Source organism: Mustela nigripes, chromosome 1 (genome assembly GCF_022355385.1).
Source record: "Mustela nigripes isolate SB6536 chromosome 1, MUSNIG.SB6536, whole genome shotgun sequence".
Taxonomy (NCBI): Eukaryota; Metazoa; Chordata; class Mammalia; order Carnivora; family Mustelidae; genus Mustela; species Mustela nigripes.
Genome location: NC_081557.1, coordinates 176,096,931 through 176,123,348, shown reverse-complemented (window position 1 = coordinate 176,123,348; position 26,418 = coordinate 176,096,931). Strand labels below are relative to the sequence as shown.

General features: G+C 39.3%; 1 protein-coding gene across 2 annotated transcripts in view; it reads right to left on the bottom strand.

Annotated features, from left to right (window-relative positions):
• Positions 1-26,418, bottom strand: part of UGT8 (UDP glycosyltransferase 8) — a 90,113-nt gene that overhangs the window by 9,035 nt on the left and 54,660 nt on the right. For both annotated transcript variants that reach the window (XM_059377755.1, XM_059377764.1), the window contains exon 3: positions 1,159-1,301. In XM_059377755.1, the coding sequence (XP_059233738.1) occupies positions 1,159-1,301 (143 nt within the window). The remainder of the gene's footprint in view (positions 1-1,158; positions 1,302-26,418) is intronic.

Genomic DNA, 26,418 nt, shown 5'->3' with positions numbered 1-26,418 from the left:
ACCCAGAAGGAGAACCGCAAGAAGCAGGGAGGCCCCACTGGGCAGTGGATAGAGCCTAAGGAAAGGTGTGAGAATTGGAAGAAAGCAGGAAGTACCTCCTCTAGCTTGGCCCCAGAGACAGGAGCTCTGTGGGGCAAAGGATACAATTCAGTGGTTTCTTAAAGATCAAGATCTTTCCAAGATAAACCGTGAACATGCTTAATGACTGAGGGAGTGGCAAGGGTCTGAACTGAGCAGACACAACCTGTCCTCAACAAAGCAGTAGGGTGCTTTCTGGTTTTCCTAATAGAGAAATCGAATCTAACTGGCATCCAGAGAAAAAGTCCTAAACAGTGGGAATAAAAATATATGTCCATTTCATAGCTCAGACAGGAAAAGCGGGACCTAGTCTTTACACAATTGTTATAAAGGAAAAACCTGTAGTATTCAGATCCTACTAGTAATGGCTTGAACCTCTGGGGCCGATGTGGATCACTGCAGGATCCCTGAGCCCAAGGGCAGTGGCAGGCACTAAAGAGATCCATGGTACGTGGTGTTCAGGTCTGATGTTTCCATGGTGGTCTGGGAAGTCCGGAGACGAACACTTGTTGGCAGGGTCTCCCAAAGGAAGTTGGGGCAATCTATGGATCTGTTTAACCAGCATTAACTGGCAAGTTACTGCGTTTTTAAAAACCCAGTCTCTTGGATAAATGAAATAAAAAAGCATGTATAAAGGACGAACAGTTCCATGAAACATTTTACCTGTTTATTCATTCACCCATCATTCTTTACCTCATTCCAACACTGATGTGAAGGTATACAGAAGGTATCTAGAAATGCTTTAATTACAATAATTTTTTTTAAATGACAATAACAAGAGAAGGAGAAACAGGATATAAAGCTGAAGGTAACATAAAAATGCACCCGAGACAAGGATAAATCACTCTGCATCCTATTTTCTTTGCAGGCTATATAGGCTTGATATCTCTCTCTTTATCCATCACAGAGTCTCATAAATTCATCCCTAGATTTCAACAGGCTAAGAAACAGAACGAGAAGTCGGGGGCATCCTGCTCATCCTGCCAGGGAGCCAGTGCGCTGTGTGGACTGGGACCTGCCGGCTAAGCAAGGAGATCCCGAAAATCAGCAGTGAAGAAACCACCGGCATGATTACCTTACCTCCAGATCACTTTCTGGGGCAGTCTCCCCAGAGCTCCAGCCAGCTTGTTAGCAATGTCTTCGGACAGGTACTTGACACCAGCTCCGAAAGATACCAGGACAAAGCCATGTTCGTTAGCACCATTTACCCACCTCTGGAGATCCTATCAATCAAAACGCAGCAATTAATTTGATGAAAGGCCAACACAGTTCATAATTAGCGTCATCAAGAGCCCAGTTTTTAAAAAGTATTCGGGTAATTTTCTTAAACAATTAGGGAGTAGCGGATATAAAATTTTTCTCTAAACATCTGCTTCTGTTTAAAACAGTTCATCTGACAACACTAACTGAAATAAGGAGGGGGAATGGCTAATTTGGTAAGATCAACAAGTAGCAACAAAAAAATCAGTGTCTAATGGCCTAAGATCACGGTCAGAAAACTGAAACTGATGCTTAAAACACCGTCAGGGATAAATTTGTATGAGGAGGGCGCTGGGGTGGTTCAGTCAGTGGAGTGCCTGCTTTCATTTGGCTCAGGTGAAGACTGGATCCAGTCCTGAGTCCCCATTGGGCTGAGTAGGGAGTCTACTTGTCCCTCTGCCCCTGCCTACCACCCTACCCTCCCTTGCCTGTGTGTACTCTCTCTCTCTCTCTCTCAAATAAATAAATAAAATCTTTTTTAAAAAATTGTATGAGGATACAAGCGAAAGATGTGGACTGGACATAAAACAAAAACATGAACTCTCACCCTCACTCCTACCCAGGAAGATTTTTGTTTTTAGGAGTGGGCTGGCTTTATCTCGGTCTAAGCTCCATCATTTTCATCTCTAAGAGTCATACTGTGTAATATGATAAGAAAGAGAAGGAGTTAGCTAACAGGTCCACAAATCCATAGGCCTAGTGAGCTGTACTCTTTCTCTAAATATTCCTCCGACTCACAGAGAACACAAAGCACACATGCTCTATAGTGAGGCATCCAGGGTTTCTCACAGTGCGGGAAAATGCTAAATTCCAAACCCATCCTTAGATAGCCAACAGATGCCGGCCCACTCTTAACACTGCAGGAATCATTCCCCTTTTGGAGGAAGACACATTCACAGATTTTTGCCAGTGTGGTTGACTTATACTGAAAATGAAAGCAGTTAGTTTTAAGGGATACTATCCTTGCTTTGTTTCATTCTGTAGGCACAAACTTGCATCATCCCCTTGAATAAGTCTTTTGTCAAAGACACTGAGCTTCAGGTTCCCATATAAAAACTAACAGAGCCACAGCACTTTGAGGAACACAGAATTTCACTGCAAGGAAAACAAATGCGCTGTCTGTGGACCACACCTTTGCCGTAATGTAGGCACGACAACAGGGGACAGGCTCACTCTGTATTCACGACGTGAAGAGTGAGCTGTCTCACGGACCCTGCGGGTCTGTCTTTCAAGATGAAGGAGCTTCTAGGGTGTCACCGTGTTCTTTGCATTGCACACCCCTTTCTGACACACCCTGATTTATTGCCCGGGGAGGGGGATGGGAACTGCACAGTAAGCACTGTCGGTACAAGGGTATCCCCACCTACCTCCATACCAAGTATTTATATGCATATTAGCCCCCACCGCACCGACATCTTCCTTTCCTTTGTTTTTCTCTTTTCTTTTACCCCTTAATGAGATCTGTATTAACAACTCTATTGTACTCATTCTTAGCAGGAAAGAGGGGGCCACCCGTTTCATGTCCAAAATGAGTGAGTAAGTAGTGCCACTGGATGACTGGGATGGTGATGGGAGGAGGCACCCCCTTCCGGCTACTGAGTGGGCAAAACAGGTTGTGCTTATTGCTAAAGCTCTCAATTTACAGTCTACTGCACTGACCAACAATATCGCATGTACTGAAAATGTAACAGTGTTATCTGTGGATTCAAAATAAGAAACGAGAGCAAACGGATTTAAAATTTTCATTTTTGAGACGGTCCTAAGCCAGATGTACTTAAAACGATATGAACGTTGCACAGTAGAATGACTGTAATACTATGCTTTATCCCTACGGTTTGTCTTCAAGTAATTAATTTATCACCTACTGTCCAGTTCTCTAAAGATTAAAATTTCAGGGTCAATGCCATTTTTAAAAAGCTTCCATTCAGATATACCACCCCTTACAGTGATAATGATGAGGGAGCAGGAGGCTGGCTGAGGACAAAGCAAAAGCTGGCGCCTTGCACCCCCTCTTCACCCACTCCCCTCCATATGTGTAGCATTCCTCAGGCACCCCTGATCGCCATAAAACGATAAATAGTTAACTTGCAGGGATCACAATCCTGCAAGACAGGAGTCTCCCTTGGTTTGCAAATGTCCTTGAGATTACAACAAAGAAGTTACCTTATCAATAGCCCAATTTCCAGGGAAACAGAACTCAGTTCCTCAAGCCCTAATGTCACCCTCCTCTCCATGAAAAACAGAAGGAGGCGGAGGTAGAAGGAAAAGTAAATAAAGTTAAATTTCTTCTAAACCTAAATCTCATTAACAAGGATGCTTGATAGCAGGAATGTAACATTCCACCAGACTTCCAATTGTCTTTACTTGATAACAACTAAGCCTTCAATATCCTGATAGTATTCTTTGCCCCAATAGCCCTTCTGAACACCCCTTTGTCCTCACCTACCCAACTCCTGTGTATATAACCAACCACTCCTAACAACCCGGGGCAGCAGCTCTTCCTGCCCACGGGTCCTGTCCCCGTGCTTTAATAAACCACCATTTTGCACCAATGACGTCTTAAGAATTCTTTCTTTAGTCGTCGGCTCCGAACCTCCTCACCCCACCGAACCTGACTTAGGTTCTGGGACTTCATCAATAATGTTATTTAAATTTGCTTCCCAAGGACTTAAAAGGTCTTTGAGTTTGAACTGAATCTATGCAATAAATACTTAAGTTGTTTGTTCTTTGTTCTGCATGAAACAAAATAAAATCCATTAACCTATTTTTCTAGATTTTTTCCAGCCATGCCCATTGACCATTTATTGATATGAAAGGGAGTAGAGAAAATCTTACTCATTATACCTCCCTTCAGGAAAAGCACTCAGCATTTTTAGAAGATAACACTCCAATTGGCTTAGAATGAGGCAAGGTGATTTCCAAACTGTTACTCCCTGGGCTGGAGAAAGAGGGGACGCGAAAGGTCAAGAGAAGAAAACAGTCAGCCTGACTGGGGTCTTGGACGGAAACCCTTCCCCATGATCTCTCATCTTCAGCCTAAATTCACAAAATGTTCGTGAAACATTTTGATGTTTTATGGAAACACAGAGGGTCTGGGTTTGGGGTCTGGCTGACAAGGGAGACAGGCAGCAGAACAGCGGCCCCAGGCAGAGGCTAAAGGGATCCCGAATTTGCTGAACTCAGGGTGAGGATTTGGGAACCGGAAGTATGCCTGGCTCTCCAAAGAGCAGAGAGGCCCCAGGTGGCATTTTGTCTCAATATACAGAGGCAGTATTTTCTGGAATTTAAGATTCTGCAATTATAAAGTGAAACTGATTTAATAACCACTCTTAAAAAAAATAACCTTCATAATAAATGTGTTCAATGTAAAACAAAACAAAAACAACCCAATCCTGGATATTTAACACTGTCAAAGGTATTTTAGAGTGTCCTTGCTCCCTGACAAACACCAGGTAAAAATATAGAGTGTTAAAACAAAAAACAACAACAAAAAAACCCCACCTCATTTATAATATCAACAAAAACCACATATATCTAAGAGTAGAGTATGCCTAACAAAATACACAAGATGTACATGAAGAAAAATTTACTGAAGAACAAAAAAGAAAAACTAAGAAGTGGAGAGATGTAACATGTGACAGGAAGGAAGAAACATCAATGTCCTGAAGATGGGTTTTTTTTTAAATAAAATTAAGTTCAATGCATTCCCCACCTGTATTCCAAGAGGACTGCTATGGATCTAGAGCAGAGTCTAAAATTCATCTGGGAAAGAAAATATACAAGAAAGGCTAGGAAGATTTTGAAAAAGTACAGGGAAAGAGAGTTTTCCTTCTAGATATCAGAATGCACTCCAGAATTTAGAGTCCTCCCTATGAAATGTTGTTTTAGAAGAGACTGCAAGGAAGGGGCCAGTAAGCTAGTTGCTGTCTACACAACTACACAACAGGAACATTCACATCAGTGGGCACAAGTCACCCACCACCGATCAAAAAAAAAGGAGGCTAGATCCCCCCATTAATATAAGAGTTGCAGGAGCATTAGAAAGTCAAAATGAATTAGAATATATGAAGTATTTGAAGAAACTCCCCAAAAGGTACTTTTACTGTTTCTGGGTGTGGAAGGCCTTCCTGGTCCAGTCACAAATTCCAGAAGTCATAAAGAAAACACTGAGAGATCTGACTACAAAACAATAAAACTTCTAGAGTATAAAAGATAATTTTTAAAAGTAAAATAATAATAATAATAATAATAGTAATAATAGATGCAGAAATATTTTCAATATACATAGTAAAAGATTTATATCCAAAACAAAATAATGAGAAAAGAATTTTCACAAACAACCTCAGGAAACACCCATTTCACAGACGGAAAGCAAATGGCATTCACATGGAAAGATGCTTAGCTTCACACGCTAGCCAGAGAAACACAAATTCAAACTGTTTTCATCTCTTATTCTCTGTAGTCTCCACAGTCCTCTGTTAGTGGTGGCAACATAAAATTTAATCCATTTTAAGTTTAAAAAAAAAAAAAAGAATGCAGAATTTACCCTTAAGGATTAATGCTTTGTAATTGTCTACCAACTTTTTTGTTTTGCTATAAGGATAAAATGTCTTTTCCTAAATGGCTTCTGGGTCTATTGACTTAGCACTTTTCCTACATTAAGATTACCTTTCAAATATCCATAGTTTCTCTAGTAATTGTATAGTTTTATTATTTTTTTTAATCCTTTCATCATCCAGAATCTCTTTTGGGGGGAAAGAATGAGTCTGGGATCCATTCTTATTTTTAAACCTATGGATAATCTTCTCAACACTATTGAATATTTCCTCTTGTCCTCATTAATGCAAAATTCCACCCTCACAGCGGATTTCTGAGTTCCATTCTGTTCCATTGATCTATGTATCCGGTTATTCCTGTGCCTGGGCCAGAGACTTTTATTGACTGTTATAACAGATTTTAATATTTGCAGTGTTAGATTTCTCTCAATTTTCATTCTGGGGATTTTATTAGTTATTTCCGTAGTTAGCATCTTCTTTAAGAACTTTTTTTTTTCCTTTAATTAGAAAACAGTGTATTATGTTAAGTTTTAAAAATCACAAGAGCTTTGGTTACAGTTGCTATAAATACATCGAGGAACACACTACTGCAGCCCCCAAAGTAGTAAATACTGCAGTATTATATCAATGACTTTGATTATTCTATCATTGCTAAGTTTGTGAAATTTATAAATATCAAGGGGAAACTTGGCGAACACAAGGAATTTAATATGAACTGGACATCGATCATTCTCCTCCTATCTGCTCTCTGCTGTGTTGCGTGAGCTCAAAAATAGCTTCAAGGTTACAAGTAACTGCATGTGTGGAAGCGGACAACCGACAAGCCCCAAATCTTCTTTTTGCATACCCCAACCGCCATTTTCCAGCAGCGCCACTCCTTACACAGGGTAGGAGGACTTGGCGCAGACACGGACAAACACTTCATTTCACACACCGCACCCTTCCAACAGCGCACTCAGTCCTTTCTGCTCAACTGGCGGGGGCACGTGCGGCACGCTCCTCCACTAGATGGCGCAGCAAGCACGGAGCACGAGCGTCTGGCGACTGCGGCCGCCCCCAGGGCTTCGGACCGTCAGGACCCGGGCCGACCCAGAGCCTATCTCTACGGTATTTCGGGCTCCTTGTGGAGGGGAAGAACTCGGTCATTTTCCAAATCCAAAGGAGACCGAAGTTATCACAATAATGAATCAAATAGTAAGAAGGAAATCAGCAGTAGGCAGGTGCTTCCTTCACTATATTACTATGAAAATTTCCATTCTTATACAATTAAAATAATTGACTTAGATACTTATGTAGGATATAGGTATACAGATAATTTTTATTTTATAATTTAACATAATAATTATAAAAATGTAATTCCATTATTTTATAGATATAATGATTATTTTTATTGAGGTCTTTTTTCAAAAGCTGTATTATATATATCAATATCTATATATCTATATATAAAAACAGCTTATATTGATATATATATATATATATATAAATAAAATAAGGCTTTTGAAAAGAGAACCTCGCAATAAAAATTATCACTTTATCTTCTTGCACAGTTAAGTTGTCTTGGTCCTTAATGGGAGAAAGTAGAATAAGGACATGTGGATAACATATTTATCATAAATACTACTGTATGTTAATGTATTTGCTTTCTTGACTCATTATAATCATGACCTGGATATGCAATGATTTGGTTTCTAGTACTGCCAGATTTCTTTTCACCAAATAGAGAATAAGGCAGTCTACCCTGTTCCTAACGTGGAGAGCAGTTCAGGACAAGCCAGGAGGAAGTAACTAGGCTCTGTGAGACGGGACAAGGGCTGGAACAGGAGCCAAGAGATACACAGAGTTAACCGGCAGGGAGCAAGTCACTCCCAAAGTGTAAAATTTTTAATAATTTTACATCATGTTTTGACATGATGGATATCAAGAAATGAAGGATGTGAAAAATATTAAAAGGAGTAGAGGGATGCCTGGATGGCTCAGTCAGTTAAGCATCTGCCTTTGGCTCAGATCGTGATCCTGGAGATCCAGGATATAGAGTCCCACATTGGGCTCCCTCCTCAGCACGGAGCATGTTTCCTCCTCTCCCTCTTCCCCCCACTTTGCTTGCTCTCTCTCTCTCTCTAGGTCTCTCTCTCAAGTGAACAAAATTTAAAAAAAAAAAAAAAAAAAGAGGAGGAGAAAGCAAGATCTTGAGAAACTTAGAGAAGACAATCATTAGGTAACTCCTTTTTATATACCTAGCCACCTGTCCAAAAACAAACAGAAGCCTACTGTTAGCTGTGGTCAATGTGAAAACCTCCCAAGTCCAGAAATGTAAAAACAATTTTAAAAAGATAATCACTTCAGAACCCATGAAAGAAGAACGAATTAAAAGTTGGCTGTGTAGAGGCCCAGCTCTGGCCTGTCTAGGCTTCACTCTGAGGGCTGAGGAAATCGGGAGAGATTCCCTAGAGAGATCTTTCACTGCTCCCTGAGACCTGGGGCCAGACTGGGTCGCCTGAGTTAGTTACTATCAAATCTGTCCTGATGGCAGCCTGTGACCCAAACCTACTCTCTTCTCTCCCCACAAAATAGGAGCCTTGAGCAGAGACCAGCACAGTTGAGAAAGCAGCAACACTGCTTCCTTTGTCAACCGCGTCCATTCCGAGACAAAGAATGCCTGGACTGTGAGAGAATCCTACAGAGAGATGAGGATGGGAGAAGAGGGACCTTTTTTCTTGTTTCCAACACCCACATCAATAGGCCTCTTTTCCCATTTTAAAGTGCCCGACATAAAGAACGTTCCACTTTGGTCAGGTGGGCTGCAGAGAATTGGAATATTCATCTGCAAAACTCGGTAGGTAAGATAATAATGAACATCTTGATATAAATTTATTTAAAAATACCAGGGGACAACAAACTTATCTTTGGCTACTGCTAAGACAGTTAACCAAGACTTATTAAACAACAACAAAAAATGCCATTGAAGATATAAATATGAAAGTTACCATTCAAAATGAAATGTACCAACCATCATTTGCACTGATCTGATTAGAAAAGGATTTTGTTCAAACCTCAGTTCCACCATTTGCTGTGTGATCTCACCCAAGTCTATTCTCTCTCAAGCCCAGATTTCTCATCATTAAAAGTGCTGATGATATTCACAAGGTCATTGCGAAGATTAAATGAGACCAAATATATAAAAGTGCCATGTTAAGTAAAAATTACCCTGTTATTTTTCCCTAGATAGGATGTCTGATAAGCAACAGACTGAACAGGGACTGAAATGATAGCCACATTGACAATGGGGCGGGGGGAGTCATTCTGTACCAAGATATTTTCTCTCAGTTCACCACAGTTGAGATTCTTCTGAAAAAATCTCGTTCAAACAAATGAGAAGTAGTACCCAAAAAAAACGTTTTACACGTAGGATCAAATCTAGTTGTTCGTTTTTTCAAAACATTCAAGGATTTCCAAGATGATCCAAAAGGCTTAAGCCACAACTAATCTAAAGAAGCAATATAGTGATGAATGTCAAGGTGATGGTTCTACTTTTTAAAAATCTCAGAAGATGATTTTTTTATTAACACACTAAGCATTCAGGAGAATGACATTAAGTACCTAAAAGCGTGTGTTCCTTTGCACTGGGATTCTGTAGTATCTTCTTTCTTTTTCATAAGGCTTTTAGTTTTGCTATTACAGTTACAATGAAAAGTAGGCAAAATTTGAAACACTGATTTGACTTTAAAGAGAGTTAAGTTCTCAAGGTTCTGAAGAACCTCCAGAAATTGCACACAGTTGGGACGTCCCAGGGTTACGATCATGGCCAGGTACTGAGGCATGATGGAAAGTAGTCACTGGGTATATAATAATGAAAATCTCACCAGAAAAAGAAAAAAAGAAATCAGCCCCCCCCCCAAAAAAAACATCTAAATCTTTCTTTGTTACAAAAGGAAGTTAAAAATCTAGAGATTTCGGGAGAATAAAAGATATTTGAATATGCTTGTTTGCAACAGAGTAAGAATGAAGGGGAAGGATGAAGATGCAGACAGAGGATGCAAGTGTTTTCTGTGTACATCTGAGTGTACAGTGTACAGATGTGAGTTCCCCAACACTCTTTCCTTCACAATCTGCTGTCAGCTAAGTGTTCTAAGTTTTGCTGGGGGGGGAGAAAAACAAAGGTCATGGCTATCAAATAGTGTCCCAATAAATTAGGTGGGTTTCAAAGTCCATTTATTAATTCAGTGAATACTACTGAGCACCTGCTATGTACCACACCTGACATTCTTTTAGTTTAGGCACTTGAGACATAGCAAAAAGCAAATGAACAAAAATTCCTATCCTCGGAGTTTACATTCTTAACGACATGGCCATAACCTAATTTTCCATCCTTATCTCCCATCAGGTTTGGACACCTTATCGGCTTTTCATTCCTCCAGATACAGCCTGCCCTCTGGTGCCTGAGATTTCCTCCTCACACCACGGTAATTGACCAAAGTCCTGACAAACGATATGTCCTCTCTGTTGATCTCCTTTGAAAGAGGTGTTCTCTCTCCTGGATACTTTCCACCTTGTATGTGAATTTACACACAAGACTTTCTCTCTTCTTGGTGCTCACTACTTACCTTAAGAAATCAAGAAAGCTCAGAGTAATCTACATCCTTAAACAGATGAACAAATGCATTGTTTCATTTTTTTTTCTTTCAGATAGATAAACAAGATTATCTTTTCGCTAGAATTTGAGTCAACAAAGAGAATGTTCAGCATTTTAAAGAAAGGTCTCATTTTTTAAAATTCAACTTTGGCTACTAAACTATGTGGCTTGCCTAGAGAAAATAAAGGTAGGTATGCCAGCCAATCTAGCTGTCTGTCTGCTTTCCTTCCAAGAAAAAAACCGAAACTTTTTTCGTGATAATCACACTGTTATGCCAGAGAGACAGAATGAACAGGGCAAAATCCATGTCTAGGATGGAGGCAGATGAGTGAAATAGCTGTAATAAAGCGAAATGCATACAAGAAGAGATTATCATGGGGTGTTTAGAAGAGATGGGGAGATGGGGAGGACCAGATGAGGATCTAAACCAGGGCTGGACTGGTGAGAAGTGTAAGGAATAAATGTGTCTGAGTGTGTATTAGAACCAAAGACTTAAGTAAGAGCTTGGGAGAAGGCGGGGTTAGCATGATTTTCAGGTTTCTGGTCTGGAATCGCTGTGGAATTAACCAAGGGAAGAAACATAAAAGGAAAGCAGGTCTGTTGGGGTGGGGGGAGATGTGCTTACATCTGAACATAATGAATTTGAGATTTCTGTGCCACTTCTGTTCCAAGTGGAACAATCTAGAAAGGAGTGGGAAATTTGAAACCTGGGAGGAAAAAATCAGCTGCGGATATAGCTTTGTACCTCAAGGGGAAACACATGAGTGTTATGGACAATAGGACCAGTGGTGTCCTCAATATATATTTCTCCCAAAGAGAATATGATGAAGAAATTACTGTAATTATTATTTTTTTATTTCATTTATTTATTTGAGACAGAGAAAGAAGAAGAAGGGCAGATGGAGAGGGAGAAGTAGACCTCCTACTGAGCAAGGACTGCCCCCCCCATGGACAGGGGGCTCAATTCTAGGACTCTGAGATCATTACCTGAGCTGAAAACAGACGCTTAACCAACCCAGCCACCCAGTTGCCCCCAAATTACTGCAATTCTTGAGGAAGAGTGAGAAAAAGAGACTCTGGGTCTAGAATACCCAGCAAGATAAATTAGTAACACTTCTGTTCACAGCACTATTTAAACCACAGTCCACTAGTTCAATAAGTTAGAACGTAAGAGTTGATGTTATGTGCCTACAGTCCTTGTCCAGGCCATCCCACAAAAGATCAATTTCATCGTCTACTGAATCTGGTTCCTTTGAGAGGACTCCAAACCAGATCACAGTCTCATAATGACCAAGACTCTCATTCCAGAATGAGTCCAACTTAATCTGGTCATGGCAGTCCCCTGCTGGGCCTCTCCAGACCACCTTCACCCTAAAGAGAAGTGGCCAGGCAGAAAAGAAAAGAACTCTGACTAGCAAAGTCAGCCACTTGCCCAAAGGGAGAGAATAAAAAACAAAACAGAACAAATAAAACAAATTAAAAAAGGAAGTCTGAGGATCTTACCGATTTTGGTATTTCTTAGAATTTGGTAATTCCTGTATAAAATCTCTCTGTAACTCCCTATTCAATCACACAATAGAGCTTAGAACTATATATAAAGTATGCCTTTATGATATGTCTGAACTAAGTTGCCTTCGATTAAAATTAAGGTATGGGAAAAGTTAAATAGCATAAAGCAAAAAGAACTGGAAAAAATTACCTAGAAGCTGAGTATTCATTCTTTACTTCTGTCAGAGAAGAAATGCAATCATTTTACTACTTGTACAATCTCATTTTATTAGAAGTTCTAACAATTCGCTCTCCAAAATATTAACAAACCTGTAATCACCACACTGAGGAATACAAATAAAGCTACTATTTTTTCTTTTAAATTTAAACTTTCCTCCATCGATTTCAGCATCTGTTTAAGACATTTAACTCGGGTTGTTTTTTAAATGGATACAAGGAATTGGTAAATAGTCTATTTGGTAAAAGCACTCACTCTAGGGGGCTATAAAAATTATTAATCATATGTGAACATTTTAGCAACACACATGGGAGTTACATCGTGTGGTAGATTGGGACTTTCCCAGCAATAAAACAATGGCTGCAGTCCCACGTGTGCTTTCAGAAGCTTGCCATTCCCCAGTCCAGTGAAGCTCTCTGTGTCTACCCCTCAAAGCTGGGCCAGCTTGTGACTGCTCTGATCAATATGGTAGAAGGAATGCTTATGTGACATGAAAAGCTAGGTCATCAGAAAGGATACAGATGCCACCTGCTTCTCTCTCTGGGAACATGCATCCTTGATGCCCAAACTATGATATGAGCTACAAGCAAATCCAGGCCACGTGGAGAAGCCGCAAATAGGAGTTCTAGGAAAGAGCCCCCACTAAGGTCGCAGTGGACAGCCACAGCCACTCTCAACAGCCCAACATCTGACTGAATGAGCCTAGGGATGATTCCAGCTTCTCCTTCTCAAGTCTTCCAGTCGAAACCGTAGAGAAGGTAAAGCACAGGCATTCATTCCTGTTGGGCCCTACCTCAATCCCTTGCCTACAGATTCTACAAGAATTGAAAAAATTGTTGTTAAGGGTGCCTGGGTGGCTCAGTCTGTTAAACGGCATCTTCAGCTCAGGTCACGATTCCAGGGTCCTGGGATGGAGTCCTGCATCAGCTCCTTGCTCAGCAGGGAGCCTGCTTCTCCCTCTCCATCCACCTGCCACTCCTCCTGCTTGTGCGCTCTCTCTCTCTATCTCTGTCAAATAAATTAAAATCTTTTTTTAAAAAATGGTTGTTTAAATGTCACTAAGATTGCTCTTACAGCTCTAGGAATCGAAACATCTCAAAGAATTTTACTTGGTTACTTTCTCAAGAGTCACAGATGGATCTTAAAAACAAGGCTAACAAATCATGGAAAGAGCCCAGATGTCCATCAGCAGATGAATGATAAAGAAGATGTGGTGTACACACGCACGCACACACACACACACACACACACACACATACACACAAACGAATACTATGTAGCCATCAAAAAGGATGAAATCTTGCCATTTGCAATGACATGGATGGACCTAGAGGCTACTACGTGAAGCAAAGGAAGTCAGAGAAAGATAATTATCATATGATGTCACTAATATGAAGAACTTGAGAAACAAGACAGAGATCATAAAATGGAGGGAAAAATGAAACAGGATGGAACCAGAGAAGGAGACAAGCCGTAAGAGACTCAATCTCAGGAAACAAACTGGGGGATGGACACTGGGGAGGGTATGTGCTATGGTGAGTGCTGTCAATTGTGTGTGTAAGACTGATGAATCACAGACCTGTACCCCTGGAAACAAATAATACATCATATGTTAATTTTAAAAAATGCTAAGAGATCCAATATGAAGTCGTAGAATCTCTTTCTCAGAAAAGACTGAGAGAAGGGGAAGTAACTGTGGGCACTGAAAGCCTAGTTTGTGCTTTAAACCCACCTCAACTGCTTATTTAAGAAAATAAGATAACAAACTTGAGGCCCAAAGAACCTAATTCTGAGCAGTAGACCTACAGTCTACATCAAGATCAACAGAGAAAAATAGAATATCCACCTGGTATTTTTCCATAAGAATTCTTATAGCCTGTTCCCTTTTCAAGTATACTGGTATTACCAAGGACTGAGTGCACTGCCCTTAGTTAACCTGCAGGCATATTCATTTATCCAAGAATTTAATAACAGTTAAACTTTTATTGGTCAATTCCTAAGTGCCAGGCACTAGGTACCAGGAATAAAAAAGAGCAAGATTATGGTTTCCCACCCAGAAGTTCAGAGTCCAGGTCAGGCTTCACTATCAGCAGCACATGAATGCTACCTTTGTCCTATTTGTTCCCTCTATGCTGGGGAAATGGACACCCTGCAAATAAATAATATAATTTCAAACAACATTTACCTTAAGTTTCTGTAAACTGTAGTTCAGTTTTCTCTTAATTTCTGAGGTGAATTCAGAATGGAATGGAATGTGTGGCAACCAGCAATTAAAAGTTGTATGTAAATGGTTCCAAAACCAATTAGAAACACATTAATAGTTCAATGAAATAAAATGTCAAAAATTCTTTGACAACTAAAGAATCCCTTCATAAATCAAAGAAAATCTTTTTTCTGATACTGTAATACTGGCGTTTGGTGTTTCTAGATTATAAACCTATAAAGAGAAGAATAGTAAATGCAGAAATTGGTTAAAATCAGTCAGATTCCTAACATTTCCTGGGTAAATCACTCAGTAAGATCCTTCCACATCAATAATAGCATCAGAGTGCACCTGAGTCAGTTTCTCCCAGATATCTAAAAAAATGTTTATGAAGCTAGACAAAGACCAAATGTGTGATAAGATCACACCCTATCACCTCATAGATATTTCCATTAGCTCTAGTGTCTTTCCATGCTGAGCACGAATACTGCACATGGACAGGAAGAAGGCAGGAGAGGTGTTTGGTTTACTTCTGTAGTTGCTTGGGGGAGTAATGATACAGACTAGAAAACTAGGAACCGATCTCCCCCTGACCCTCAACCTCACTCCCCTTTTAGATAATCTATTTCCACATCTATTCAGGAAGTGCAACGCCTTCTATGCAACAAAGTCAATGACCCAGAAGGGTCTGGGCAATGGTACACTGATCCTGGCATAAGTAGTTGTGTCATCTCAGGGAAAGCACTTCTGCTTGGGGCAGAAATAAGCAGAGCCATGGTAACAGTGCCTGCTAGGTGGTGTAATATTTCACAGACTAACCTATATAAAGACAATTTACAAACAAATCTCACCACTGCTTGGAGAAAGAACAGGAAGATCAGAAAAAGGTAAAACTCCTAGCTGGTCTCAGCAAAGGCTGTATAAATGAAGGACAAACACCATAAGGCTGCATGGGGTTGTCACGTCTCTCAGTCCCTCTCCTGGTACTTCTCTTACAGGTGCACTCCATCAAATTATTCACAGTCTCAAGTCAACTCTGTGGAACTAAAATTTGGATTCATTTGCTTTTCTAATTTGCCAATATCATGACTTCCTTCCATTAATACAATTAACCACACTATGCTCCCAAAGAAGTCTGTAGTAGAAGTCTACCTCTGAATGAGCAGCCCAAAATTTCTTTCTTGACAAGTTCTTTCTATCCTAAACCCTAAGTCCTCTCATAAAAGTTGGCTATATAATCCAAACCAGTATACTAAAAAGTCTTATTCAAGTATTCTCTACTCAATGCTCAAGTTCTTTTTTTTTTAAAATTATTTATTTGACAGACAGAGACCACAAGTAGGCAGAGAGGCAGGCAGAGACAGAGAGGGGGAAAGCAGGCTCCCCACTGAGCAGAGAGCCTGATGCAGGGCTCGATCCCAGGACTCTGGGATCATGACCTGAGCCGATGGCAGAGGCTTAACCCACTGAGCCACCCAGGCGCCCCAATGCTCAAGTTGTTAACTGCATTTTTCAAACTTAATCTGTGAAAAAAAAATCTTCAGATTTTCATGGACAATCCAAGGCCGATCAGCTTCTCACTTTCTTCAGCGAACCACCTTAGATCATTCTACATTCTCATAGCCTGTCCCATTGCTACCCACACTCGTTCACTCTGGTTACCCTGCATCATGTACTTTCATCTATCCATACTGAACAGGAGCTTCAAGGAAAGATCAAATACCACCTTCTACACCAACCCTTGAGTTTGCCAATTTTAAGAAATTATTATGTGTGTCTTTCTTTTGATAGTACTTTATATCTCTCTTATGGTATTTTTCATATATGGACTTATTATAAAATTATTTGTATACATATGTCATCTCCTTTAGCAGACTATAAATTCCTTGAATATCAAAGCACCCAAAACATTGTACTGACCCTAAATCAGGTATACTCAAACATCCATTATATACATATCTGATCTTACATGAAATTTTCATTGTTTTGCTAAATCAAACCCATGCAAACACCCATCAACATATAAATGGATTGATTCCAAAGGTTCATTTGTAAATCTTTTTCTGAAATATACACACATTTTCACAAGTGTTATTACTCTACATGGTATTTAGGATATTTGAAGTTGTATTTTAGGACTTCAGTATATCATAGATCAATTATTACTTTAAGAGACATCTGGAAGACGTCTTAAGAATCTAGTTGTGATGCATAATGACACTGTTCCAAAGGAAACTTTCGGACAACAAATTCATATTCTCTATTCTCATTCCTGGACACCACTGACTACCAGACATGCTATGCGTGTTCCAAAAAACCACTGCTCTGTATAGGTTTAGTAGTAAGCACTTAATGAGTTTATGAAACTGAGCTATGTTTGTAGCAGAGAGAGCATGAAGGAAACCCCTATCAGAGTATGTATGAGAGCAATGAAAGAAAACAAAACAAAACAAAAAAATGACGCATATATTGAAAACCAACCAGTATTGTTTTAAACCTTAAAACTGTCCTGAATTTCTCATAAAATTAAAACATGGAGAATTTTATATCGTAACAAGGAGACATATATAAAGATAAAAACCTTAATACTCTAGGAAGATTCTTCTTCAAATATTCTCAGATGAGGAAAAATGAAAAGAATAAAGACTTGCCAAGTCAAATTGTTGACATATTTTCTTGATACATGGGATTTATTTTATTCTAGGACTCCAAAGGAAAATTTGTATGACAATCATCCACTAGAATGAAAAACAAGAAAACTAGATAAAAAAACACTCCCTCCCCTTAACAGTTGTAACTAAAATGTTTGCTGGCAAAGATCTCAAGCATCTCACCTAGCTCCAAAAATGAGAACAAAAGTAGAGAAGGAACACTTGTCAGGAACAATAAAAAGGTAAGGAGTTTTTAAAGAACTGAGTTTCAGGTAGAAAAGTTTATAGTAGAGACAGGAAATGGTAGAGTGAAAAAGAACTTTTTGGGCAAAGGGAAGGTCATATTCAAGGGAAAAAAGAAAAAAGATGTTGCAGAATAGAAAGAGAACTTCTGCACTTACAGAAGAAAAAATCATTTCTATGAGAGGAAAGAAATGAGCATGATCAGTTAAAGAGAGCCCAGATTAACAAAAACTCTGGAGTTTATGAGATCATCCTGGACTCCTCTTACCTAGCAGATGATTCCAACAAATTCCAATAAATTAACACTTAAAACATTAAAAACCAACAATCAAGCATCATAAACACCACCAAGAAATCAATCTTTTAATGGAACTAGAAACCACGGTCACGGACAAAATATTTCATAAAAATATAGGAATGCATGTGTATCATTTTAAAGTAAAAACAGACAAATTAATATATTGTATGGAGTAGTAGTATATATACTGCATCAAAGCCTACGAACCTTTAAAAAATAGCTCACACAGAAAAGGAATGTGAGAATGTGGGAAAATTACCCAACATGTGCTATTTGTAATACTGTAATATGCTCCAGGAAGAGAAGACACAGGTAAGCAGGGCTCCAGGCCTGGCCAATTGCCAGTCATTCTGAAATAATACAACTCTGAGGCCAACAAATGGCTGGAATCACAGCAAAGAACTTAACACCTGGGGAGAGGGACTCAGTGATCCTAGCAAATATCAGGTCCTCAGGGCAAATGCAGAATCTACAAGTGAGCTCAGTCAGGAAAAATCTCTGCATACCAATCCAATGCTGGTAAAAAAACAAAACAAAACAAAAGACAAACAAAAACACTGGTCCAAAATGTTGCTTTTAATCAACAGCTCACATACCGTTTAAATCCGTGTTTACTAAATTTATTTATTTTTTATTTTTTTCAAGATTTTATTTATTTATTTGACAGAGAGAGATCATAAGCAGGCAGAGAGGCAGGCAGAGAGAGAGGGGGAAGCAGGCTCCCTGCTGTGTGTTTACTAAATTTAAAGCAATCACATGTAAGTCTGTATTTCTTGGTGGGGAAAACACCCAAGTGTACGAGGAATACACACCATACAGCCATAAAATAAATACATTACCCTGGAATGTTCATTTTCACCGATAAATAGCATTTAAATCCTCTTTTATAATAAATAAAGGTATATCATCGTAGAGGAGAAACTCGCTGCCTCGCAAAATCCACTTCCTCTACTTCCTGAGTTCCATTTCCCAAGCATTAACTGGGCATTACTGCCACCCAAGTAAAGAACATTTTTCAGCCTTTTGAAGAAGCTGAGCATGAACATGTGACTAGGCCACATTCCGGACAATGACACATAAGCAGAGTGGGCCTTCCAATGGCTGAAACACAGTAGTCATCTTGACCATGAGGATAAGAACAGCCATCTGGGACAGTAGGACAGAGGGCTGGCCCCTGCTGACTGGTCACAACTGCCATACTACCTTGAACGGCCCACCTCAGTACTTTCTTTATGTGACACAAAAATAACCACCATTGTGTATGGCTCCTTAGTTGTTTTCTTTTATTCGCATTCCTAATCCTAGATGATGAAATCATGAAAAATGCAAAACAGGAGGTTTCAAATAAATGTCCATTACTTCTGCTTGACTGGATACTGCATTCCCAGTATCACACAGGGGACTGCATTCCTTATCGTGTGGCGTGCAGGTCTGAGAAGTATGGTAACTGCGAAGTATGAATATAATACTAATTTTTAGATCATTTGGGTTGCTTTGAAACTGGAATACTCTACCTGTACTATATTATCAATCCAGTACCTCAGGGACCAGAGGCTGTCCCTGAAAATCCAACATCATCCCAGCATCACAAAGTCTGAAGACAAGCTAAAATTCATGTTATCCCCCTAATTTATTTCACAGCTGAGGAAACTGAAGCAAGACATTAACTGACAGGTGGTAATGCAAAAATTACTTGAAGTTCCTCAGAAGGATCATGTTATGTAAACTGAAGTTATTAATATCCAAGCAGTTCATAAAAAGTGTTGTTTGTTTTTTTTTAACTTGGTCAGTGAAAAGATACCATGTTTTATTCCATCCTCAAAGACTACATTTTACCTTTCTCTTGGCAGCCCACTGGAAGGAAGAGAAAAACAATGACATGCACAAAGATCTTAACCAATCTTAAGATTTTTGGTTAAGATCTTAACCAAAGATCTTAACCAAATCTTAACCAATTCTGCAACTGCTAAATATTTTGTGTTTTTTTTTCTTATTTAATTATTTTATTTCCTTTTATTCCTTTTTTGTTGTTGTTGTTGTTGTTGTTGTTTGTTTTTGTTTTTTTGCTTTAGCATATAGGTACTAATCCACCCAAAGCACTGCTAATAGAATTTTTTAAAAACTTGCTGACTGCTTCTTCCTTAGAAGTGTTTTCTTATTTCATTATGATTCATGACAAAATTGGATGAATAGTACATATAACTCAAACCTCGTTCTGGTATCATAGGCCAAGATTAAAATAATAATAATAATAATGCTTTTCTCCCAATCTGTTACAGACAGCCTAATATCAGTCATTAAGTATCTGGATTTGACTAAAAAAAAAAAATAATAATAATAATAATAATAATAATAATAATAATAAATAAAAAAACAGACTATCTGTCTGACTGAGGTTACATATAAATGAGACTACTCAGCATATTCATGACCTAACCCTCCTTTGCCATCACAGGCAAGAAGTGCATACTCTTTTTTGCTAATACACTGTTCAGTTATTAGTAACGCTCAGAAACTGTGCCACATAGTGACCTGCTCAGACTATGCTCAATATGCTGCCATGGCATTCCGTCTTACACAATGAAGATGAATAAAGCGGATCAAAACAAGGAATCTTTCATTATATACTCCAGGTAAAGAATAGGCAAAGCTCTTTAGAAGAAAAGGCTGAATTCATTAGATTTGAGAGTCTTCCGGGTAGAAAACCGCCCCAACTGGCAAACAAAAGACACTGAACTGGCATACATTAACAATAAGCAAGGACACCATATTATGCAGAGGCCAGAACATCTGCTTGTGTTCACACGTCTTCCGCCATTCCGTCAATTAACAAGCCTGAACAAGAAATGGAAGGATGCCTGGGAAGCACTCAACACCATGCCTCTTCACGGGGAGTCCGCACCAAACAACATCCACTCGTATTAATTTTCAAGGACCTCTTAGTGCTTATTATCGTTCAAGAAATTCTACATTGCCTTTCCCAACAATTTCACTCATTAAATTCTCTCCTCTGTCATAGACTCTGAATTCCTCCTACAAAGTTTCCTTACTTTCCATCTTGAAGATGGTTAGGACACCTCTGTCTCTGGGCAGAGTATGCAGTGGGTGTTTTCCACATATTTAATTACAGCAGAAACTGAACATGACTTTAATGAACTAAAAACCAGGTTAGGAACATTAATACATAAATACCTGAATGAAGAGCTAGCAATACGATGATTCCCAGCAAATCAGTGCATCAGTATGATCAAAGGCGAGCACGCCACTGTCAGCTATGGACAGACTGCACAGAGAAGCAGACTCAGCACTACATATAAGCACCCAATACCATGTCTTGTAGATACTTAATGAAAGACCCCTCCCCTAGAAGATAGATAGGATAACTAACCGCTTGTTTGCTTTTCTGTGAACCGCTGGCTTTTAGGCGTAAATTAGGTTATTAATTGCTTATTAATTGCTCTTTTGCCCTTCTGTAACTGCTTGGCCTTTAGAAATAATAGAAGACGCCATGATGGCATTCCTACCTTCCCCCTTCTTGTTCCCCCTCTCTGCCTCTCTCCTCCCGCACGCGGGCCCTCAGAACCAATCAGCTTGTTCCCCCTTCCCGCCTCTCTGCGCGTGCACGCGCGCGGGTCCCCAAAGCCAATCAGCAAACTCCACGTATGCCTTTTTCAAAAGTTCTAACTGTCAACCAATCAGTTGCGCCCCACCCAAAACTTGTTTGTACCTGTCTATAAAAACCCGGCACCACCCCAGCCGGGTGTGCTCAGCTAGCAGGAGCTGCTGACCACCCGCAGGCACCTGCATAACAATAAAGAACCTCTTGCTGATTGCATCCAGTGGCAGTGTTGGATTCTTGGGTAAGGGGATCCGCGGGTCTTTCACTTAATACTCAATAAACTTTAACTGAACCAAAAAAAAAAAAAAGAGTAGATAAAGTCCCTTAATACAATGATAGGACATTTTACACAGGTAAAGACTTAAAAATGTATAGACCACCAACTGTAAGTTGCATGAGCCTACAACATTACAAGTCCAGGGACACCTAAGAGATGAAATAAAGTGCCTACCTCAAGAGGCTGGGAAGAGGAGAAAATAATTACAATTCAAAGTGATGTGCTGAAATCCATTACGTAATTTAAAAAAGGGTCCACAAAGTCTTTCAAATGGAGTTATAGTTAAAATCGATAAGACTGGTCGTGAGTCAACGGCGAGAAATAACAATAGATACACGTAAGCATGTAGGCCTGACTACAAGTTTCAGGTTTTTGACCTTGATCATTTATGTAAGGGAAAGAGAATTTATCGTTAGAGAAGTAACTGCAGAGTGCTGTAGTACCTGAAGATTAATCTGTCGTCGTTTTTAGGGTAGATTAGCATCAGGGAAAAGGGCACCGCGCCTACAGAGGGAAGCCAGGGAAGCAGGTCAGCAGGCTCTGTAATTGTTCGTATGTGAGGTTATTGTAATTTACAAAAACTGGGAGTGGACAGAAAATAAAACAGAAAAGGACAGATATCATTTCCAAGGAAGAAGCACCAGTATTTGCTGAAACCAGAAAGAAACATGGAAGGAGTTTAAGAAAGATGTATTTCATTTTTGATGTTCCACGGCTTCCAAGAGTTTTCAGTACAACATTAAGAAAGAATGCCTAGGGCGCCTGGGTGGCTCAGTGGGTTAAGCCGCTGCCTTCGGCTCAGGTCATGATCTCAGGGTCCTGGGATCGAGTCCCGCATCGGGCTCTCTGCTCAGCAGGGAGCCTGCTTCCTCCTCCTCTCTCTCTCTGCCTGCCTCTATGCCTACTTGTGATCTCTCTCTGTCAAATAAATAAATAAAATTAAAAAAAAAAAAAAATAAGAAAGAATGCCTACATTCACCAAAGAGATTCCCTCTCTAAACTCTGCTATGTATTATGCTTGAAGGCTGAGTTTCCATCTGAGAAACTAATATAAAAATTATAAATGTGTTCATGCATCCCACGGAGATCACAGAGTACCTACCACGCATATATGCCAAATAACAAGCTCAGCACCACCAGAAAAAAATTAAAGCTTGACTGGTTTATTTTTTTTTTTTTGATTTGTGAAATAGTAATCTGACTAGAATAGAATAGAAATCTGACTCTAAAATAATGCCCTGAAGAAGCTATTTAAGGACTAAGTATTATTAACTCACTCAGGAAAATACGTAAACATTTTTTCCTAAGCCCCACAAGTGCCTTTTCACAAGCACCAAATGTTATAAACCATAAAACACACGTACTTCTCCTTGATACCATATGACTTACCACTACTTTTTTTTCCAAGGATTTTCCTAATTGTCCTGAAAGGGCCTATTCAGCCAGAGCAGCCCCATCCCAGTCGAACCAGTTGAACCAGGGTTGAAATTGACCTTGCCACCCCCCTCCCGGGGAACTTATTTAAAAGCAAGTCAGGGAAACCAGTCCCAGGTAACAAAGTCCAAGTCCAAGGGTGGGTCAGGCCAGAGGTATTCAGTCAGTGGGCACATTCTGTCTCCTAGCTGCCAAGGAGTATGGGCCCTGCCCTTTGGGAGCCTTTTGGAGCCAATCTTAACCAAGGTGTGATAGGCTCGTTCAAATGTCTACTAGAGTAAATTGTAATTCAGTTGGTCACCTAGCATCACTGTGGGGTTTCCTGTGTGTGTTACGATTGGACACCTGTGTGTGGCCAGGTCCAACCACATGGCCTTTGCTCTATAAAAGTTAGTCTGGAAAGCAGGGAGGGGTTGTCCTCTCTGGAGGGGCTGCCCCGACCGGTCTGTTTGATGGTCAGTATGATTCCTGATGCTTGGCTTGAAATAAAGCTTTGCTTGACCTTTGCTCTGTATCAATCTCACTCCTTTAATCACGGACTCATTATTGGGGTACCCAATTTTGGGGGACCCAACAGTCCTAAATATAATTCAAAAGGCTTACTTAGGTGCTTGCTTTATCATTCACCAATACTATGTAACTATTAAATTTGGGGTGCCTGGGTGGCTCAGTTGGTTAGGCATCCACCTTCGGCTCAGGTCATGATCCCAGGGTCCTGGAATCTAGTCCAACATCAGGCTTCTTGCTCAGCGGGAAGCCTGCTTCTCCTCCTCCCTCTGCCTGCTGCTTCCCTGGCTGGTGTTCTCTCGCTCTCCCTCTCCTCTCTGACAAATAAATGAATAAATAATCTTGTTAAAAAAATTTAAATTTACATCGACAATATTTTTCTCTGAACATGAGGGCCTAATCAGCTAAGAGCTGCAATTGAGGTCACTGCCATTATCCTGCGTCCAGACATTGTTTTTAGAACTTAATATAAATAAAACAATCAGAGAGAGTGTGACCGTGCATCTTAAGTACTGGGCCCTGCCCTTCCACAGTTTTTACCCTGGACCTTAAGCCAAATTATACAAACTAAAACACCATTAAAATAACAAGAACCAAAAAGGTCTTTTTGTTTTTTCTTTCAAAACCCCCAAGGGTGATTGCCCATTTTGGAGAAAAAGAATCCTTTAAAGGGACAACTGTTTCTAATTTTGTTCTGATTGACATATGATACTCAACAGACACCACATACCTCAGAGGCTTATAGATAATTCACAAAAGAAAAGCACCATATTCTGCATTAAAAAAAAAAAAATTCTCTATGTCCAAGAGGAGAGTGTCTTTAAACAGGTAATTCCACCCTATTAATTTCTCTATGACTTATCCTTTCGCAGGCCTTTAAAACAACCTTTTTTTTGAAATAAATACATTTTTCTCCTAAGCCAACCTAAAGTCAAACATCAAACTTAAATCCCATTGCTTACAAACTAAAATAGCTATGAAAGAGAAAGGTGAAATAAATAAAATGGAGTTTTATTTACTGAATTGTTGAGTGTTAGCTTATCCAGCTGTCTAGGCTAGGAGTTTTATCATACAGCTGCTCATTCAAGTGAAAACACAGCAGTGGAATTTGGGAAGCAAAAGAGTCATAGCTTTTCCAGTTGGTAAAAAGAATAGCTAAAGAATCTCATACTGCAAAGAACACAGCAATAAAATTCTACTAAAAAAACTCTAACATAATGTTCATCCTGCTATAAATTAATAGCTACCAATTACTGGGCATCTAAAATAAGCCCGTCCTGGCATTAAACAATGTGCTTTACTCACTCTGCTGTCCTATTTAGATGGCAAAACACCACTATAAGGTAGAAAGTTTTCCGTATATAGGTGACAAAACTGTAGGCTCAAAATCCCAATATTTCAAAGATATAAATGGCTGAAACAAACAAACAAACAAAAACTCCACTAAGGTTAATGCACGTTGAAAAACCTCATTATCTTTCAGCCAGTCAATGTTGCATCTGACATTACAATTGTATTAAATATGTGAGGGTCATGTTCACAACTTTAGCAGGAGCAGACTATTAGCGTGTAGAGAGCACTAACTCTCAGAGCCACTACGTTACGAAGCATAATGAGCCCATTTCCTCCTCCTCTTACTGATGTTTATTTATTTTTCTTTAACGGGAATTTCAATATACTTAAAAGATATGAAATTTCCTCTCATTATCATTAATTTTAAATTATCAGTTATGTAGCACTATCTTTCAGTAAACAGGTGAATGGGAAATATAATGATTACTAATTTTTGCTTTTCTATCAAACTGCACATGAAGATGAAAGACTAATTCTGGCAATGGAGAAATTTAGACCCTATAATTCCTTCAAGTTTAACTGCATCTGTTTTAGGTTCAAAAGGTCTAATAAAGGGCGCCTGGGTGGCTCAGTGGTTAAGCCGCTGCCTTCGGCTCAGGTCATGATCTCAGGGTCCTGGGATCGAGTCCCGCATCGGGCTCTCTGCTCAGCAGGGAGCCTGCTTCCTCCTCTCTCTCTCTCTCTACCTGCCTCTCTGCCTACTTGTGATTTCTCTCTGTCAAAAAAAAAAAAAAAAACTTAAAAAAAAAAAAAAAAAAAAAAAAAAAAAGGTCTAATAAAATCCCAGGCACATAAGGCTGGTTTAACATGCAAAAATACATTATTATGAGCTATCACATCAATAAGCTAAAATAGAAAAATCACATGACCGTATCAGAGATGCAGAAAAAATATCTAACAAAATCTAACGCACATTCATGATTAAAAACTCTTAGTAAACTAGGAATAAAGATATATTTCCTCAACTTAATAACCTCCAGCTTATCTCAAACCTAATGGTGAGAAACTAGAAGCTTTCCAACTTAAATCAGGTACAAGGGAAGGATGTCCCCTCTCACTACCCTTTTCAACACCGAACTGCAAGTCCTAGCTAATGCAGTAAAGCAAAAAAGAAAAAAAAAAAGTGAATTAAAAAATATAGATTTAGAAGGAAGAAATAAAACTGCCTTTGTTCACAGATGGCATAATCAACCAACAAAATAACTCCTACAACTAATAAGTGATTATATCAAGGTTTTAGGATATGAGGTTAATACACAAAAGTCAATTACTTTCCTAGATACCACCAATGAACAAGTGGAATTTGAAATTAAAAACACAGTACCATTTAAATGAGTATCACCAAAACTGAAGTACCTAGGTATAAACCTAACAAAACACATGGAAGATCTATATAAGGACAACCACACAACTCTCAATGAAAAAAAATCAAAGAGATACTAAATAAATAATATTCCATGTTCATGGGCAGGAAGAATCAAAACTGTCAAGATATCAGTTCTTCCCATCTTTATCTATAGAATCAATGTAATCCCAATCAAAATCCCAGCAAGTTGCGGATATCAACAAATGATTTTAAA